At 41.0% G+C, this 19,698-nt stretch overlaps 1 protein-coding gene across 1 annotated transcript; it reads left to right on the top strand.

Annotated features, from left to right (window-relative positions):
* The first annotated feature begins 248 nt into the window (after positions 1-248).
* Positions 249-18,444, top strand: LOC138369407 (putative per-hexamer repeat protein 5). The gene is made up of 4 exons (XM_069332642.1): positions 249-337; positions 6,222-7,537; positions 12,862-12,975; positions 17,999-18,444. The coding sequence occupies exons 1-4, from the start codon at positions 249-251 to the stop codon at positions 18,442-18,444; spliced, it is 1,965 nt and encodes a 654-aa protein (XP_069188743.1).
* The last annotated feature ends 1,254 nt before the right edge of the window (positions 18,445-19,698 follow it).

The raw sequence follows: 19,698 nt of genomic DNA on the forward strand, positions 1-19,698 counted from the left end.
ACAGCACCAAGTTGGGCACGCTGAAGAGCAACCATGGTCTGAGGCAGCACCAAGTTGGGCACGCTGAAGATCAACCATGGTCTGAGACAGCACCAAGTTGGGCACGCTGAAGATCAACCATGGTCTGAGACAGCACCAAGTTGGGCACGCTGAAGATCAACAATGGTCTGAGACAGCACCAAGTTGGGCACGCTGAAGATCAACCATGGTCTGAGACAGCACCAAGTTGGGCACGCTGAAGATCAACCATGGTCTGGGACAGCACCAAGTTGGGCATGCTGAAGATCAACCATGGTCTGAGACAGCACCAAGTTGGGCACGCTGAAGATCAACCATGGTCTGAGACAGCACCAAGTTGGGCACGCTGAAGATCAACCATGGTCTGAGACAGCACCAAGTTGGGCACGCTGGAGATCATCCATATTGGCATACGACCAATGACAAACTTTTCCTATACACTCAACAAGTTTTCAAAATGTGTGTGAATCTGAGATCACAAGAGCTGTCTATCATGCATTTTAACGTGCTAAATTCTGATATAATAATGTCAATTGTTAATTAGCTTGTTTTATGTGTAAGTTGGTAACAAAATATGTATTAATTCAGCGTGTGGTTGATGCTGAACGTTTTTCTCCAAGGCCTCCAATGATGGACGGAGTGGCCAGCCTCTCATAACATAGTCGAAATCTCTGGCACGACTCTCCAACTTACAAAGAAAACATCACTGCTTTGTGTATCTATCTTGCCGACCCATCGCAAGAGCAACAACTTTCAAGTCGCCACAGTACTGCTACTGATGTTGGCCCTAGTTTATGCACCTCAAAAGCTGCTTCATGTTGCCATAAGTTTCTCTCATATGGGCTGTATAGCCCAAAGGAATCGATGGCAAAACTCTCACATTATGCAGCACCAACGCTTGAAGACTCGTCTTGGATGAAAACCAGAGCTAATCAACAATTTTAAACACCATTTCCGTTATCAGTGACCCAGAGTTAGTCGCGACTGACTTTATTCCCTTCAAAAGCATTTTGGCTGTAGATTAGTATATATTTAGTCAAAACCTCCTGTCTTCCCTTCATTCACCACTGATGCCCTGTAGGATGATGCCCTCATCTCCCCCTCGTGTGGGGGAGATGAGTCTGGGGGAGTCGAGGTCCAGCGACTCCTAAGACAATCCTCGCTTGAGAGCTTGGAGGTCCTGGTGATAACTGTCGAAGCCGTGGGAACTGGGTGGAACTAAACAGTGAGATCTAACCGGACAACGTTGTATTTCATGACTCCAACCTCATTTTCCAAACACGATTCTTCCTAAATATCAGCTGGAATTAGCAGCACCGCAGGAAGCTAGTTGAATATCGGAGGACATCGATTCCGGAATGCGAAGAGGAGTTTTAAATGCTCGTTATGTTGTCATGTGTAGCAGTGCTGAAGACCACTACACGGAGAACTCGGAGTCCAGCGCGTGCTGTGTCTGTTACCAAGTGATGTAGCTATTGCAGAGAAGTGGTCAGGCCATCTTCTCCAACTTACTTTCAGAGCTTGTGAAATTTATGAGATGTCACGCAGGAGAGAGAGAGAGAGAGAGAGAGAGAGAGAGAGAGAGAGAGAGAGAGAGAGAGAGAGAGAGAGAGAGAGAGAGAGAGAGAGAGAGAGAGGGGGAGAGAGAGAGAGAGAGAGAGAGAGAGAGAGAGAGAGAGAGAGAGAGAGAGAGAGAGAGAGAGAGAGAGAGAGAGAGAGAGAGAGAGAGAGAGAAATTCCCCTATGAAAGACAATCTTTCGATATTTGAACAGTACAAAATACGGACTATTACCTATGTGTAACTCCATATTTTGTACTTATGGACCTCCGTGGTTATATTATGGTCTTAAGATAGGACATATAAGAATATTAGAATGAAAGAAACTGCAAAGGGCCTCTTGGCCTATACGAGACAGCTTCTTTTTATATGGATCAAATTTATTTACGAATATCTAACCTGCATTTGAAACAATCCTGAGATCCAACGTCTATTATGTTACGCGGTAATTTGTTCCATAAAACAACAACTCTATTTCTAGCAAGAATTTTCCCAGGTTTTTCCCAAATATAAACTATTTCCAAGCTGTATGCACTATTTAGTGTTCTAGTTTGTTCAGATAAATGAAAATATTTTTGTTGTTTGGTCGCTTTTGTTATTTCTTTTCAGCCATTTATATTTTAAATCACGTCACCCCTTAATCTTCGTCATTATAGAGAATGTAAACTAATTTTTTTAAATCTTTCTTTGTCTAATATATCTTTAATCTTTTTAATCTAATAAAACTTTTTTAATCTTTCTTCGTAAGACACGTTTCTAATTCTTTGGATTAACTATGTCATCCTGTCCTATAACTGGAAAATGAGTTGCAATACTACAACAAGAACTAAAATCACTCCTGCCGTTCTTATTTTTAGTTACTGTCGAGTCTATTTCAATATTAATGATATAACAATATAATTTTTTGTGGAATCTTAATTTGAAATTTAACATAATCATTCACTCTTATTTATCTTAGATAATCCGATTATTGTTACAATTTAAAAGGCATTCCTCAGTAAAATTCTTTTGTATGCTAAGGAATTGCTCTTTTGATAGCTTATCATATCAAAGTTATCAATGCTATCTTCTTTAAACTAAAAAGACTTGATTGTGTGAAGTAATTGTGGGCTGTATACAGTTTATAAGAATATTGTGTATTTACTATTTGTGTTTGCAGGATCGAGCTGTTAGCTCTTGGATCCTGTCTTTCTAACTGTCGGTTGTCTAATATATTGACTCTCAAACTATTTTCCTATATCATCTTTGCATATATTTGACTTTAAGGCAAGTAAAACACCCCTTCCCCCCCCCCAGGGTGCTATCCGTAGAGGCTATCTTACTCCCAGGTACCTATTTGCTATTTGGTGAACTATTAGGTGTACCTATCGGGCATTTGGTGAGAAAACTGTGCCCAATTGTTTCTGCGTCGGCCGAGAATCGAACCCGGGTACCTTGGGACTACAACCTCCGAGCGCTGTGTGCGTTCTTCTAATCTGAAGTGGATTCTCTAGCTACAGTCAGTATTCTGGGATTAGATGATGTATTAATTATTTTGTTTAAAGAATATTTATTCTTTGAACGAAAATAAGAATATACGATGTTAGTGGATTAAATATTCAGTTTTTTTTTTTTTAACAACGGTGCGATAAGAGGGTCAGGCAATTTGTCCAGCGCCCCGTGTTATTTGTGGGAACACGGTGATGTTGGCGTTCCTGACGGGATGGTGTTGGTATTCCTGACGTCTGTGATGGGGGTGACGTTGGCATGTCTAACGACGTTATGGCGACGATATTGACATGCCTGACGCGAAGAAGAAACGTCATATGCCACCCGGATGATCAAAACATGACACTTGCAGATAAACAACCCGTTAAAGCATATGGCACCCGGAAGTAAACAAACGGTGACGTCACTCGTCAACTCCGCCAATCAGATTACGCTTCACCAGACAAGAAATCGTGAATGTTGACTTTTTGCATTTGCACTAATGCCAACACTTTTCCTGCAGCGATTGGTAGATCAAACAATGCAAGCGTTCAATATCGGGGTGATTTGCGTGCGAAAACTGGCCATGAGAGATCGAAAAGTTCAGGTGAACATTGGCACAAAAGGAGGCTTCAGTACATGTGGGAATTATTAAATGGTTTCCTTTTGTGTGGGAGGGAAAGGTTGGTAAAACCTTCCCGACCCTTTCACACAATGGGAACCAGTTTTTTATAACATATACTGATTTTATTTTATGAATTGGGGATTTTATTTATATTTTGGTATGTTAGTTTATGCTAAGGAAACTGATGAAATCTTTGAATCTGCTTCAAGATAACTATATTTGTAGTGTGATGAGTGTGTATGTATAAATTGTTTATATGTAGATGAGTCTAGATGAGCATTCATTAATGAGAGTATTTCTTCGCTGATTACCGCGTGGACACAACTTAATTTACAAAACACAGGCTTACCTCTCTTCTGGACACTGATAACTGACCACACCGGCGTGGAGGCCGGACCTCGCTCAACACACAACGCACCTGGCGAAAGTTGAGATGCATGCCATTAGACTAGTCGTAGAAATTTAGAGGTATGAGTTATGAAGAAAGGATTTCAGAACTTAAACCTTACGTCACTCGGAAAGAGAAGAGGGGGAGATATGATACTTTCATATAAAATTTCTATGAGAATAGACGGGACATTCAAGGATAGATTATTTTGCATTGGCGGTGCATGAACAAGGGAATACTTATCGAAACTAAGCGCTAAAATGAGCCATGGACACATTATAAAGAAATTGCTAGTGATGTGTTGGAGGAAGAATATTTACAACTTCAAATTTAGATATTAACAAATCTAATAGTCTTGGAGTAATGAATAGCAGTTAAATGAAGGTTGAAAGTCGAGGCCCAAGAATTAAAGCTAATTCCTGGCAAGTACAACAAGGTGAGTGGTACCAACGTCACGCCACACAGAGCACAGAACAATATACACCAAGCATAACACTTGGCACGAAAACATATTGTGTAGGACCTTATAGGCTCTCTCTCTCTCTCTCTCTCTCTCTCTCTCTCTCTCTCTCTCTCTCTCTCTCTCTCTCTCTCTCTCTCTCTCTCTCTCTCACCTACCTTTCTCTTCTCCCGCTCAATATATTCCTTAAATATTAAACGGGTAACTAATCCTACCATCCACTTATCCACCCAGTTACAGCCCCGCTCCTGTGCCAGGTAAGTCCACTACGGGCTCACCTTTGCCCGTGCTACTTGGAACAACTTTTTGTTCCCAGTAGCTAGGATCTAAAACAACAACAATCCACTTAATCCAAAGAAAATCTTTCGTTTTAGTTCTCCTTTCCCTAATCACACACACAGCACATCCCTTCAACTTACTCGCAACTACAAAAACACGTACCGTTTTCCTTCCTATCTCCTTTTACAATTTACTCCTAATATTACTGCTCTTCCATCACCTCCCCTAAGCTCTTAGCTCTTTCCACTCCCCATCCCTGGTGAAAAGAAGACCCATCCACCCGCCCCGTCTCCAACGACCTGCTCAACTTTACCCCAGTGACACCACACACACACACACCGTTCCCACTAACCACCGACCCCGTCCAACGAAAGACAAATAAATACGAGCTAACTATCCCCGTTCAGACGACACCAACCCCAGGATAAGAGCATCCACCTCACCACTTACTCTAGGTATGAAAGCCAGGGCCGCCATCGCGTGTAGGCAAAGAAAAAACGGAAAACCTAGAGGTCTACACTAACCCCACCAGCTCCATAACTGGTATAGCCAACCCCCAGGCTGAAAACCATCATGAAGACCCTCATCCATCGCCAGATCTCTAGTATCAGCCACTGATACAGCTAATGTCTCCAAAGAACCTCCACTTATGGGCTCACCATAGCCCGTGCTACTGGAACTTATTGTTCTGAGTAGCTGAATCTAAAACAACAACAACAACATCGCGTGCAGTCTATACTACTGCGCCCACCCAATACGGACGCACGTGCGCGCACACACACACCCACACAATATAATAAGAAACTAGGTCAGGAGTCACTGGAATTGACAAGCCATCCCAGCTAGAAAAGCGGTGTCCAAGTACTAGAGCTTTCCACAGCGACTACAATGATTAGAAAAGCCATTAAAGAATGGGGACTCACTAGTGAACATTCTGCACCCCACATCCGCCACTATGATAATGTTATTAAAACAAGACGAAAACAGAAGCGAAAAAGAAACAGGGAAAATGGAGGAAACCCCACCTCCATTTAATACTTTGGCTCAAATATCAGAGTAACCAGGTTATCGCGAATAACCGAACTAAATTACGGGCTCACCATAGCCCGTGCTACAAGGACTTTTTGTTCTGAGTAGCTAAATCTAAAACAACATACTTAGATCTCGACTTCTGCAGGCACAAATAGGTGAGTATAGCACACATACAATAGTTAGTAACAGTTGATTGATTGACAGTTGAGAGGCGGGCCGAAAGAGCAGAGCTCTTGTTCTACTCACACATTGCTCTAGCTGAGTGTACACGAACACTGAGGAAAGGCTCCTTCCTTCCCTCCCGCCTACACATCACTAGATCAAACGTTCACGATTGGGAGGTACTGGTAACACTGTTGGTACTGGTAACACTAGTGGTATTGGAAACATTAGTGGTACTGGTAACACTATTGGTACTGGTGACACTATTGGTACTGGTAACACTATTGGTACTGGTAACACTATTGGTACTGGTGACACTATTGGTACTGGTGACACTATTGGTACTGGTGACAATATTGGTACTGGTGACACTATTGGTACTGGTAACACTATTGGTACTGGTAACACTATTGGTACTGGTGACACTATTGGTACTGGTAACACTATTGGTACTGGTGACACTATTGGTACTGGTGACACTATTGGTACTGGTGACACTAGTGGTACTGGCAACACTAGTGGTACTGGCAACACTAGTGGTACTGGCAACACTATTGGTACTGGTGACACTATTGGTACTGGTGACACTATTGGTACTGGTGACACTATTGGTACTGGCAACACTAGTGGTACTGGTAACACTAGTGGTACTGGCAACACTAGTGGTACTGGCAACACTATTGGTACTGGTGACACTATTGGTACTGGCAACACTAGTGGTACTGGTAACACTAGTGGTACTGGTAACACTATTGGTACTGGTAACACTATTGGTACTGGTAACACTAGTGGTACTGGTAACACTAGTGGTACTGGTAACACTATTGGTACTGGTGACACTATTGGTACTGGTAACACTAGTGGTACTGGTAACACTATTGGTACTGGTGACACTATTGGTACTGGTAACACTAGTGGTACTGGCAACACTAGTAGTACTGGTGACACTAGGGGTACTGGTAACACTATTGGTACTGGTAACACTAGTGGTACTGGCAACACTAGTGGTACTGATAACACTAGTGGTACTGGTAACACTATTGGTACTGGTAACACTAGTGGTACTGGTAACACTAGTGGTACTGGCAACACTAGTGGTACTGGTGACACTAGTGGTACTGGCAACACTAGTGGTACTGGCAACACTAGTGGTACTGGCAACACTATTGGTACTGGTAACACTAGTGGTACTGGTGACACTAGTAGTACTGGTGACACTATTGGTACTGGTAACACTAGTAGTACTGGTGACACTATTGGTACTGGCAACACTAGTGGTACTGGCAACACTAGTGGTACTGGCAACACTAGTGGTACTGGCAACACTATTGGTACTGGTAACACTAGTAGTACTGGTGACACTATTGGTACTGGTAACACTAGTGGTACTGGCAACACTAGTGGTACTGGCAACACTAGTGGTACTGGCAACACTAGTGGTACTGGCAACACTATTGGTACTGGTAACACTAGTAGTACTGGTGACACTATTGGTACTGGTGACACTAGTAGTACTGGCAACACTAGTAGTACTGGTGACACTATTGGTACTGGTGACACTAGTAGTACTGGCAACACTAGTTGTACCAGTAACAGTAAATACTTTACAACATAAAACTTACACAAAAATAACATCTTGAATCTTTAACTAAAAATCATGCCACTAAAGTCACAAGTGAACCCAACAGACTAACATCAGCCAACAACTAATGTCTGACCAATAAGTCAAGCCGTTCTCTCACATATTACTTCGCATTTGTTATCCGAATCGACCAGTACGTTAAAAATGCGACGAATTAAAACAAATTACAACCCTTCGTAATGCTGACGTTTTCTATGTATCGGCCTCGATAGGTTAAGTGAAGTCACAATAACGTGGCTGAAGAATGTTGACCAAACCACACACTAGAAAGTGAAGGGACGACGACGTTTCGGTCCGTCCTGGACCATTCTCAAGTTGATTGTCTTGAGAATGGTCCAGGACGGACCGAAACGTCGTCGTCCCTTCACTTTCTAGTGTGTGGTTTGGTCAACATAGGTTAATTGAGTTGTGAACAAATCCACAAGGGCCGTGATGATGTGTAGTGTAGTGTAGTGTAGTGTAGTGTAGTGTAGTGTAGTGTAAAGGAATTACTTGTGTTCAATCGTTTCAGGTTAGACGAAACAATTGCATTTTTTACGGAATGGCAAATTGAGTGGCAAACAGGTTGGACACACTTAACTGGGAATTAGATTTATGATGAAAATTGTCTTGAATGACTTGCGATATACCAAGAGAACATATAAAGTATCAGAGAAAATATATATAGTTATATTTTCTCTAGCAAGCCTGGACCTTCCACCGAAATGTTATCTATTTCATATATTTTATTATTATTATTATTATTATTATTATTATGATAAGTAATGGTAATGTCTTCTCGCACACATAATAAGAAAGGATAAACACCCACACTTGTGTATTTGTGAAATTTATGTAAAAAAAATTACTCCAAGTTTTTCACACTCTCCTCAATATAAGGTTCGAACCTTGACTGTAAGGAACCACTCTCAAAATACATAAATAAATCACATTAAGGATTTATTTAAAGTAACGATTTTTCGTGGCACTGAAACTATATTTTAAAAATCTTATTATAGCTTTTTAGCTCTGTTGTACAAGCAATTTTCTCGGCTTGTTTAATGGTATCCGTGACAAAAAGTCTGAGAACAGCTGAGCTAGATCCACTTTTTCTCATTGTCTCCCACTCACTCATACACGCAATCTCTCTCTCTCTCTCTCTCTCTCTCTCTCTCTCTCTCTCTCTCTCTCTCTCTCTCTCTCTCTCTCTCTCTCTCTCTCCCTCCCTCCCAGCAACAGCCCTGGTACGTCACCAGTATCAATGATGTTTATGCTGAACATCGGCCTCATCGCCAAGACTCTATCATTTGTATCCTCTGCAATAGAGGATAGAGAAGAACAAGAGGTTTGGTATGTCTTTCACGATAACCAGGTACTCCGATTTTTGCGTCTGGGCCAGGATCTCACCAGAGGTATACTGATACTTGCGTCTGAGCCAGGATCTCACCAGAGGTATACTGATACTTGCTTCTGGACCAGGATCTCACCAGAGGTATACTGATACTTGCGTCTGGGCCAGGATCTCACCAGAGGTATACTGATACTTGCTTCTGGACCAGGACCTCATAAGAGGTATACTAATACTTGCGTCTGAATTAGTGGCAGAACTTCCCACTGGAAGACCCCTAGTTTCTGACCAATCAGACTGTAAATAATATACAATTACTCTTTGTTACCTTCCCGAAAGATGCTCCTTTGCCCAAAGTGGTATATAATTTCTATTTCTCCATTCTGTTTTCCCGTAGTTTAAGCAAGCCTCGGGCTTAGAAGTGTGTATTTAATGCAAGATTCTTCGATTGTGTGTGCGTGTGTGCCAGAGCGTTCTGGAACGATGTTGGTAAATGGTTCATTCTTCGCGGCCGAGCAGATCTTGGCTGGCCGGATGAGCATATAGAGGCCCTGGTTCCCAGGTGGACCCACGGAGGCGTCAGTTAGCTGGTTGCTCAGTCGTCCGAGGTGCGACCGACCAGAGGAGCGTCACCCACCAGATGTCTGACGACTTTCTTACGGGTTTCGGAAGAGTAATTGCTCTAATACGTCTTCAACTTTCCTTTAACTGGTGGTTAATAGACAATGATAGATAATACTTTGTAAAACTTAGAGAGAACATATTAAAAGTGAAGTTACGATTAGTAGATCAAACAATAGACAAATAGTCATTCACGCAGTATTAGAAAAGGACAAAGGGGTGATAAAACTACATAAATATAAGGGGTGGCTGAGCAAATTGGACAGAGTTTACCTAAGAAAAGGAAGAGATAGAGAGAGAGAGAGAGAGAGAGAGAGAGAGAGAGAGAGAGAGAGAGAGAGAGGACAGACAATAAACCCGGGCAACGCCGATGTGAACGTTTGTGTGTAACACACAAACACATTCTCTCTCTCTCTCTCTCTCTCTCTCTCTCTCTCTCTCTCTCTCTCTCTCTCTCTCTCTCTCTCTCTCTCTTGATCTATCTATATACCCCTTGAACCCCTTGTCTCCATCCGCTTGGCCCCTCCCCCCCTTCGTCCCGGCCCTCGTCATGCCATCTGCTTCCCCATCTGGAATCACTGAAACAACTTTACAAGTCTCTCAAATTGTCTTTTTTTTTCTCTTCGTTCCTTTTCTTTTCTCTAACAACTCTCAAAAGTCACACATGTTTCACACGTGACTCCATGAAAATGGTACGGCGGCTCTTTATAATTTATAATATTTCTTAGAGCATTTTACTAAGACCCACCTTGACCAGACCATGTCCGTTCTATGCCCCAGACCAGTTATCCCGCAAAGTTGAATGAGGCTAGCCCCAAGCGTCTGGCCTCCAACTCTGGACAGACACTAACACTCTCTCTCTTGTTGTACATATATTTATAGTAAACTCCGTGTAAGGTGACCTTTTTGGACTCCTACAAGGCCAAGCTCTTCGTACCCAGTGAGACTCTCTCCTGTCACGGGCCTTCTACGGTAATTTTCTTTCTTATAAACGCAAGACGGAGGATTGTTGTGAGGGAATTTCTCCGGTACCCTTTTTTTCTCATACTTTCTTTTGCGCCCGTTCCTTTCCCACGGCGAGGGGGGAGGTCTTGGAAGAGGAAGAGGAGGAAGGGTGGAGGATGAGGAGGACGAAGAGAGATAAAAAGAAGAGAGAGAGGAGAAGGTGAAGGAGGAGGAGGAGTAGGAAGTCTTGGAGGAGGGAACGGTAAGGACGCTAATATTTAGTGGGTCCTCTGTACCACTGGAATAGAATACACTAATGCATGAGGGTTTTGATAGTCTTACTAAGTTATTTAATTCATCCATCCTGTGTGCATGCTCGTCCTTCACGGGGAAGACGCAAGGATGGATTACTCACATTCATTCAGCCTATAAATGCCCATTTAAATTAGCGTTAAGCTACCGAAATGCGCACAAAAGCTCGTTCTAAATCACCTCTCAAGTGTACGATTATCAGAGCCACAAGAATCAAAGTTAGCAGCCTACTGTGGCGTGGTGGTGGCATGCTCGCCCCACGTCTCGAATTCGCTAGGGTTCGAGCCCTGGGCTGGGAGGATCAACTGGGCACCGAGCCTTGACTGTTCACTCCTGTTTACCCAGCAGGAGTTGTGGACATGTCTGTAAACTAGTAGGGGAAAGACTAAACATGGACTGTGGGAAGGGGGAAGGCTGAAAGCTTGTTGACAAGAGTCAGAAATCGACGCCTTGACCCACCCGTGTAAAAAAAGAGCCTGTATCTAATTAATTTTAAATCATTTACTGTAATAATATTTGTATATTTCTTTACACACCCATATTGTGCTTTCTTGCAAATATTTAAATAAATAAATAAATATCACAAAGAGAACAACAAACACACATAAAATCTACAGAAAGAGAGAACTCTGGATAAAAAAAATCTTCCAGATTATATTATACTGAAAAACATTGTCTTTCCTTAGCTGGTGAAAGTTTCTCATATATATTTATACACCGTTTAAGATAAGCGCGACCAAATACCTCTTGAATTAAGGAGAGTCCACGACGATGGTATTGTTGATATGTGGTGACTTCCTCAGCTGGTGTGAGGGGTTATTGTCACCAGGGGCTTGCCTCTTCACCTCAGTGTGTGTGGGTGTATTATCTTGAGGTTATCTTGAGATGATTTCGGGGCTTTTAGTGTCCCCGCGGCCCGGTCCTCGACCAGGCCTCCACCCCCAGGAAGCAGCCCGTGACAGCTGACTAACTCCCAGGTACCTATTTACTGCTAGGTAACAGTGGCATTCAGGGTGAAAGAAACTTTGCCCATTTGTTTCTGCCTCGTGCGGGAATCGTACCCATTTTCATTCATTTCGGGTATTCAGCTAGTTGTGCTTGCGGGGGTTGAGCTCTGCTCTTTCGGCCAGTCTCTCAACTGTCAATCAATCAACTGTTACTAATACTATTCTCCCCCCCCCCGTCTCCCCCCACACACACTTCCAGAAAGCAGCCCGTAACAGCTGTCTATCTCCCAGGTACCTATTTACTTAAAGGTGAACAGTCCATCAGGGTGAAAGAAATGCTGCTTATTTGTTTCCGCCTCAGCCGGGAATCAAACCCGGGTCATTAGAACAACGACTCCCAAACACTGTCCACTCAGCCGCGGACAAGATTTTAATGTCTGTCTTTATACATTAAAACATTGATCTCCGTATTATATTCATAACCCTAATTATTTTGAAGGCCCATATTATATATATAAATTATATATATATTATATATATATATATATATATATATATATTATATATATATATATATAATATATAATATATAATATATAATATTAATAATATAGTATATAGTATATATAATATAGTATAGTATATATATATATAGTATAGTATATTATAGTATATATAATATATAATATATAATATATAATATATATATATATATATATATATATATATATATATATATATATATATATATATATATATATATAATACATATATATATATTATATATATATTATATATATATTATATATATATTATATATGGTACAAACCCGGTAATTTGTTCCATAAGTCAACAATCCTCTTTTCCAAACCAGTATTTACCCAGGTCTTCTCTGGATCCAAATTTATCCCATTTACATCCATTGTTTCGTGAGAGGAAGACAAAAGGATAACAGGAGGAAGGCGCAGATGGAAGATGCAAGAAGATAAGGGAAGAAGTGAGTCGAAAGAGAGAAGCGGAGAATAGGGGAGTGAGGATGAAGGAGGAAACAAAATCTTTCAGGTGTTAATTGAGAAGAAGAAGAAGAAAAAGAAGAAGAAGAAGAAGAAGAAGAAGAAGAAGAAGAAGAAGAAGAAGAAGAAGAGATCTGTCTGGAATTGCTGTCAATTACCGACCACTGTAATTGTCACAGTAAGTGGCCAGCGATGATACTCTCGCTGTTATCAATAACGGTCAATGCACCAGTTATATTGACATTATTGGTAATAATATAAATAATAAAAGGCTCGTAATAAGACTGTATCAGCGACTGCAACTAAAATATTTATATTACTGATTGACTGTAAATCATACTGTTAGCAACAATTGTATTATCTGTAAAAAAAAATAATAAAAGCATCTATTGCAAACAAACACAGTAAAATATAAAACAAACAAGGACATTACAATAAACGTGGATTTCTCATTGGCAATAATTAGAAAATAATCACTCACTCCTTTACCTCATTCATACAAACAACTCCCGTAAGAGATTGTTTACAATCACTTCACCCGCCTTCCTCATCCCACATTCGCTTTACTACACATTATTTCCCCTCTTTATTTCACATTCCTTGCATTATTTCCCCGTGGCCACAGTTTACAGCATCAAACCATGGAATATATATGTATATGTTTATCGCTCAGAATGTTCGGTAATATGTTTATTGTTTGTGATGTATGTCTATATATATGTATGAATACGTTGTACTGAACGGGGTAAGAAAAGCTTGAGCTACCTCATCCCTTTGTGTGTATTTATTCCTCAATAAACTTATTTCATTTTCAATTTTAATGCAATATAGAAAGAAATTTAGCCATGAAAATGAGACACAAAAATCAGATTCAATGAGACATTGGAAGGACAGAGAGAGAGAGAGAGAGAGAGAGAGAGAGAGAGAGAGAGAGAGAGAGAGAGAGAGAGAGAGAGAGAGAGAGAGAGAGAGAGAGAGAGAGAGAAAGAGAGAGATTAGGCTTTTTTGGGCACTACTCATTAACCTTTTGCCTCTGTTTACCCAGGAGTAATTAAGTACCAGATTGATTGAAACTGAAAGCCTGCTAACAAGACCCAGTTCGTCTCCTGTACCACACAATGAGTTGGAATGAGACATAGGGAGAGAGGATGAATGAGAGTGAAGTAGGAATTCAAGCAGGCAGGGGAACATGGAGCATGAATGAGAGTGAAGCAGGAATTCAAGCAGGCAGGGGGAACATGGAGCATGAATGAGAGTGAAGCAGGAATACATGCAGGTAGAGGAGCATGGAGCATGAATGAGAGTGAAGCAGGAATACAAGCAGGCAGAGGAGCATGGAGCATGAATGAGAGTGAAGCAGGAATACATGCAGGCAGAGGAGCATGGAGCATGAATGAGAGTGAAGCAGGAATACAAGCAGGCAGAGGAGCATAGAGCATGAAGCCAGCCACACCCTCAGGCGTACCAACCAACCTGAGCGTATCCGACGGCCTTGCGTGTGGCCGCCGCGCAGAGGGATGCGCTACACTGGGGTCCCGCTATGTCAACAGTAGCAGCTGGGAGGGGAGGTGCGTAGAAGGAGACGGGCGAGAGGTCGGGGAGGTGGTGATGGATGAGGCGCAGGAGGTGGGGTAGAGGGAGTCGTGGGAGTCGTGGGAGAGAAGGGAGTTTTTAACGGTTAATGAAAATAGGTTGTTAGGAGGGGAGGGGGGATACGAACAGGAAGGAAGGACATGCAGAGTGAGCTCAAAAGACTTTTTAAAAAACAAGTTAACTAGAAAGTTGAGAAATATATTAGAAAGTACATAAATAGGCTAGAGGGTGCCCAGAAGGTGCAAGAAAGAATCAGAGGTCGCAGGAAGGAGCTAGAATGTATATGAAGACGGCTTGAGGGGTATAATAAGGGTCTAGGAGGATACAGGAAGAGGGCTCCATGGTATAGGAATGCACTATAAGGTATAGGAATGGGCTGCAAGCAAATGTTGCTCCTCCGTCTGTCAGTCAAGTGAGTATGCCAGTCAATCGCATGTTGGCATGTCTCTTGATTTCCGGACAATATGGATAACGGAGCTCGCGTCCGGTGTAGTGACTTCATTTACCGACTAAATCCGACGGGGCGATGTAACGATTATTGCCTCGTGATGTAGCTGCATTATATGTGGGTTGGTTTAATGGGTAGGAGACGAGCTCTTGTTGATCACCCACACATTTCCATACTGATGGGGAGACATCAGAGTGGCGAGATGTCACCAGCGGAGTCCCACAGGGCTTGGACTTGGATGAGTACTTGGATTCATTCTGTTTTTAATATATGTAAACGATCTTCCAGAGGGTATAGACTCATGCCTTTCAATGTTTGTTGATGACGGAAAAAATTATGAGAAGAATCAAGATAGATGAAGATAGACAGACAATCTGGGGATTGATATCACACACAACCAGTCCCAGAGGCCAACATGAAAAGGATATCATCAGCGGCAAATGTTAGATTGACCAACATAAGAATTACCTTTAGAAACTTGTGTAAGGAATCGTTCAGGACCTTGTATACCACTTATGTCAGACCAATCCTGGAATGTGCAGCTCCAGCCTGGAATCCATACCTAGTTAAACACAAGAAAAAGTTAGAGAAGATTCAGAGGTATGCCACCAGACTCGTCTCGGAACTGAGAGGTATGAGTTACGAGGAAAGGCTAATGGAGCTGAACCTCACATCCCTGGAAAACAGAAGAGTAAGGGGAGACATGATAACCATCTACACAATTCTCAGAGGAATTGACAAGGTGGACAAAGACAAACTCTTTAGCACGGGTGCAACAAAAACAAGGGAATACAAGTGGAAACTTAGTACCCAAATGAGCCACAGAGACATTAGAAAGATTTTGTTCAATGTCAGAGTAATTAACTCTGAGTAGGTGTTCATGGTAGGTTGACCTACCATGAACACCCATATCACGGAACTATTTACTCTACCCACCATGAGAGTAAGGACAAGACCGGAATATAACGATGCCAACACAGAAGACACTGCTCAACATAACAAGCCTATTATATCTGATTAATCTTTGTATGTGCTTCGTCCCCTATTTATCCCCCATTTATCCCCTATTTATCCCTTGCCTTTTCCTTTATTCTATTTGTTTTATCACTTGACCCCGTACTGGTAAAAATTTAACGAGTTCTGTAAATTTTCTTTTCACTTGAGAATGAACCACGGAGGTTCGAAACGTTGTGCAAATTGTATAAATAAGTGTAATACATTCTATAGTAATTCACATTTTTCTTTACCTTAAAATAACGAACATGAGTTTTGGAGAACGCCTCTTTCAGCTAAGCCCTGATATTAGAACAATAGTCAGAGGGATAGAAGCCCTAAATCAGAAGATAGTAAATACAGAATATGCGGTCATATTCAATGAGACATATAATGTATATATATATATATATATATATATATATATATATATATATATATATATATGTGTGTGTGTGTGTGTGTGTGTGTGTGTGTGTGTGTGTGTGTGTGTGTGTGTGTGTGTGTGTGTGTGTAAATCACGAAAAAAACACGTGATTAAAAATGTGACAAAAATTATACGAAAGTACTTAAGGAAATTCCTGTTTCAATTTTCCTCCGTAGCCTGACACTGTCTCATATATATATATATATATATATATATATATATATATATATATATATATATATATATATATATATATATATATATATATATATATATACATATATATATATACATATATATATACATATATATATATATATATATATATATATAAATATATATATATATATATATATATATATATATATATATATATATATATATATATATATATATATATATATATATATATATATATATATATCTGGAGCAACAGAGCTCCAGAGCCCTGTTGCATAAGCAACAGGGCTCCATTAAGGAACATATATCCTCTTCCCACAACCAGACTATCACCTGAGAAGTCTTAACAAAAAACACGGAAATCATCAATAGATACAGCGATTGCAGGCGGCTAGATATCCGCGAGGCACTACACATTAAGAAGTCGACACCAGCAATCAACAGCCAATTAATGCACAACTATATTCTACCCACTTTAAGACTCCGCACCAATATAGAAGCATCAAGAAATATGGACCAATAGGCCCTTTGCAGTTACTTCCACTCTTCCCTTTAACTTACAAAATATTATACCCATTGTTTCGTGTTCTGTCTTGTGTTGAAAGTTTGTTTTCATCTCATCCAAAACTGTTGTAACATATCACCTCACCCAAATGCATGTATAAAATCGAAGATGTTTAAGCTCTGTTTACGGGCTCACCATAGCCCTTGCTACATGGACACTTCGTCCTGAATAGCTAAATCTTTAACAACAACAACAAGCTCTGTTCAGTTATAGTTGTGTGTGTGTAAACTAGAGTCTTTGAAAATGTAATAAGTTTTACGAAACGCGCTCAAGTGTCGCGTCAGACTAGAAATAAAAATGAATTTTGGAGAATTGATTTTTCAGTTGCCATCAACAGTGAGAAAAAATATAAGAAACATTGAGAAAATTCGTGTTAGAATTAATAATCTTACTTTTTCGATCATATTTAATAATATATATATATATATATATATATATATATATATATATATATATATATATATATATATATATACATATATATATATATATATATATATATATATATATATATATATATATATATATATATATATATATATATATATAGGGGGGTACCACCACTGGTGTAATTATAGGGACCCACAGCCTCAGAGAAGGGAACACAGAGCACTCAGGGAAAAACTTGACATTTAACTCTGAATACGAAAGAGTGTTCACTTCTCCTACCACCCCCTTTTTTTTTTTTATTATGATGTACACTTTATTATGCAAGGTTATACAGTTACATATCTGATTTTATACAAAAAATGAACATTAAGAGGACACAAGAAAAAGTTCGCTTCCTAGAGGCTGTAGATTTCCTCGAACTCCTCCGACGCCGGGCAGGAACCGAGGATGCAGCGGGCATTTCCCCTCTGGATCGCGACACTGAGGCGCTGAAAGATATATATATATATATATATATATATATATATATATATATATATATATATATATATATTATATATATATGCTGAGTTGCTGGGCTCAGCAACACCTCATGTACCACCCAGCTGGGCTCATCTACACCTCATGCACCACCCAGTTGGGCTCAGCAACACCTCATGTACCACCCAGCTGGGCTCAGCAACACCTCATGTACCACCCAGCTGGGCTCAGCAACACCTCATGTACCACCCAGCTGGGCTCAGCAACACCTCATGTACCACCCGGCTGGGCTCAGCAACACCTCATGTACCACCCAGCTGGGCTCAGCAACACCTCATGTACCACCCAGCTGGGCTCAGCAACACCTCATGTACCACCCAGCTGGGCTCAGCAACACCTCATGTACCACCCAGCTGGGCTCAGCAACACCTCATGTACCACCCAGCTGGGCTCAGCAACACCTCATGTACCACCCAGCTGGGCTCAGCAACACCTCATGTACCACCCAGCTGGGCTCAGCTCATACCACCAGCCACCCTCCGTGGTCTCTGGAAGGGCTCTGTTGACTTGAATAATCAGAGTGATTTGTTAGGGCGTCAGCGACATTTATACCACGATAGTACATTACAAGAATTGGACAAAAATGTTTTCTCTATAATGTTACAAAATATGTTTCTTTGTAAAAAGAGATCATAATATTATTTATTTGTTACGTGCAAATAATACAATTGTGGTGTCACAATTGTATTATTTGCTATTATATCAATGTATTTTGCCATGCGCCCTCTTTTATTTATTAATTACTAGGCTGGTCTTTGAAGTTTTGTTGATGGGTGTTAAAATGAAGGAATGCTGTGGTTTAACAATATATATAATATTTATATTATATTCAGCAATTGCTTGCTTCTGAATAAATTAACGTGGCAGAAGAACTGTGGGGTTATCATGCAAGATTGCCTTGATATCTTGTGATGGAAAACATTACCAGGGACTCTGCTGTCGTTCAAGGCAGCAATTAAAAATAATATTATATTGATGGTTGCCATGTTGTTTCTGTCGAACAACTATCGTCTGGGTCGTCTGTCATTTAACTGAGGGATGTAAATGACTGCTACTATTATCTTAGGACTACCCATTGTAATAGTTCCTGTTATATAATCTCTGAATTCTTCACAGCCGAGGATATCCATATCTTTGAAACTTCAGTCCCTCCTAATCAACAGGGCCACTCCTCCTCCTCCTCCTCTCCCATCCCTCTCTTGCCTTACTATATAGTAGTCCTGCGGGAACACTGCATTTTACGGGCTCCCCGTAGCCTGTGCTACATGGACATTTCGTTCTGAGTAGCTGCATAAAAAAACAACAACACTGCATTCATTATGATGCCTGACAATTTCGTTTCTGTGAGCCCTATTACATCTGGGTTTTCTTCCTGTGCCTTTTCAAGCCAGTTCACTTGCTTTATTTGTAATCCATCGAAGTTTGAGAACATTACGTAAGAGCTCACGTTCCTGTATCTATTAACACACAATCCCCGCTGGTGTAGGAAGTCGTTCCATGGGCAGGGCTGATTGGGTAGGCTCGTCCTCCTGTGGGGTAGTTACCAGGGGTTTGGGGACACGTGGGGTGGGGGGTAGAGGATTTAGATCTTGCTTGGGCCTGCTTGGGGGAAAACGGCCAGGAGGTGGGGAGGCAGGGGGCGGGGAGGGCAAGGGGGAGGGGGGGGAGGATTTGGGTGGCATGTATGTATGTGTGTGTGTGTAATTACCTAAGTGTAGTTACAGGATGAGAGCTACGCTCGTGGTGTCCCGTCTTCCCAGCACTC

Source organism: Procambarus clarkii, chromosome 28 (assembly GCF_040958095.1).
Source record: "Procambarus clarkii isolate CNS0578487 chromosome 28, FALCON_Pclarkii_2.0, whole genome shotgun sequence".
In the NCBI taxonomy this organism is placed as follows: Eukaryota; Metazoa; Arthropoda; class Malacostraca; order Decapoda; family Cambaridae; genus Procambarus; species Procambarus clarkii.

Bases quoted from the DNA above. Each gene is read 5' to 3' on its own strand.
- LOC138369407 (XM_069332642.1), top strand. From the start codon at position 249: ATGGTCTGGGACAGCACCAAGTTGGGCATGCTGAAGATCAACCATGGT. The intron at 7,538-12,861 runs GTACTGGTGACA...TTAATTGAGAAG, and splicing joins TAGTACTGGTGACACTATTG to AAGAAGAAGAAAAAGAAGAA. The intron at 12,976-17,998 runs GTAAGTGGCCAG...TGTACCACCCAG, and splicing joins CGACCACTGTAATTGTCACA to CTGGGCTCATCTACACCTCA.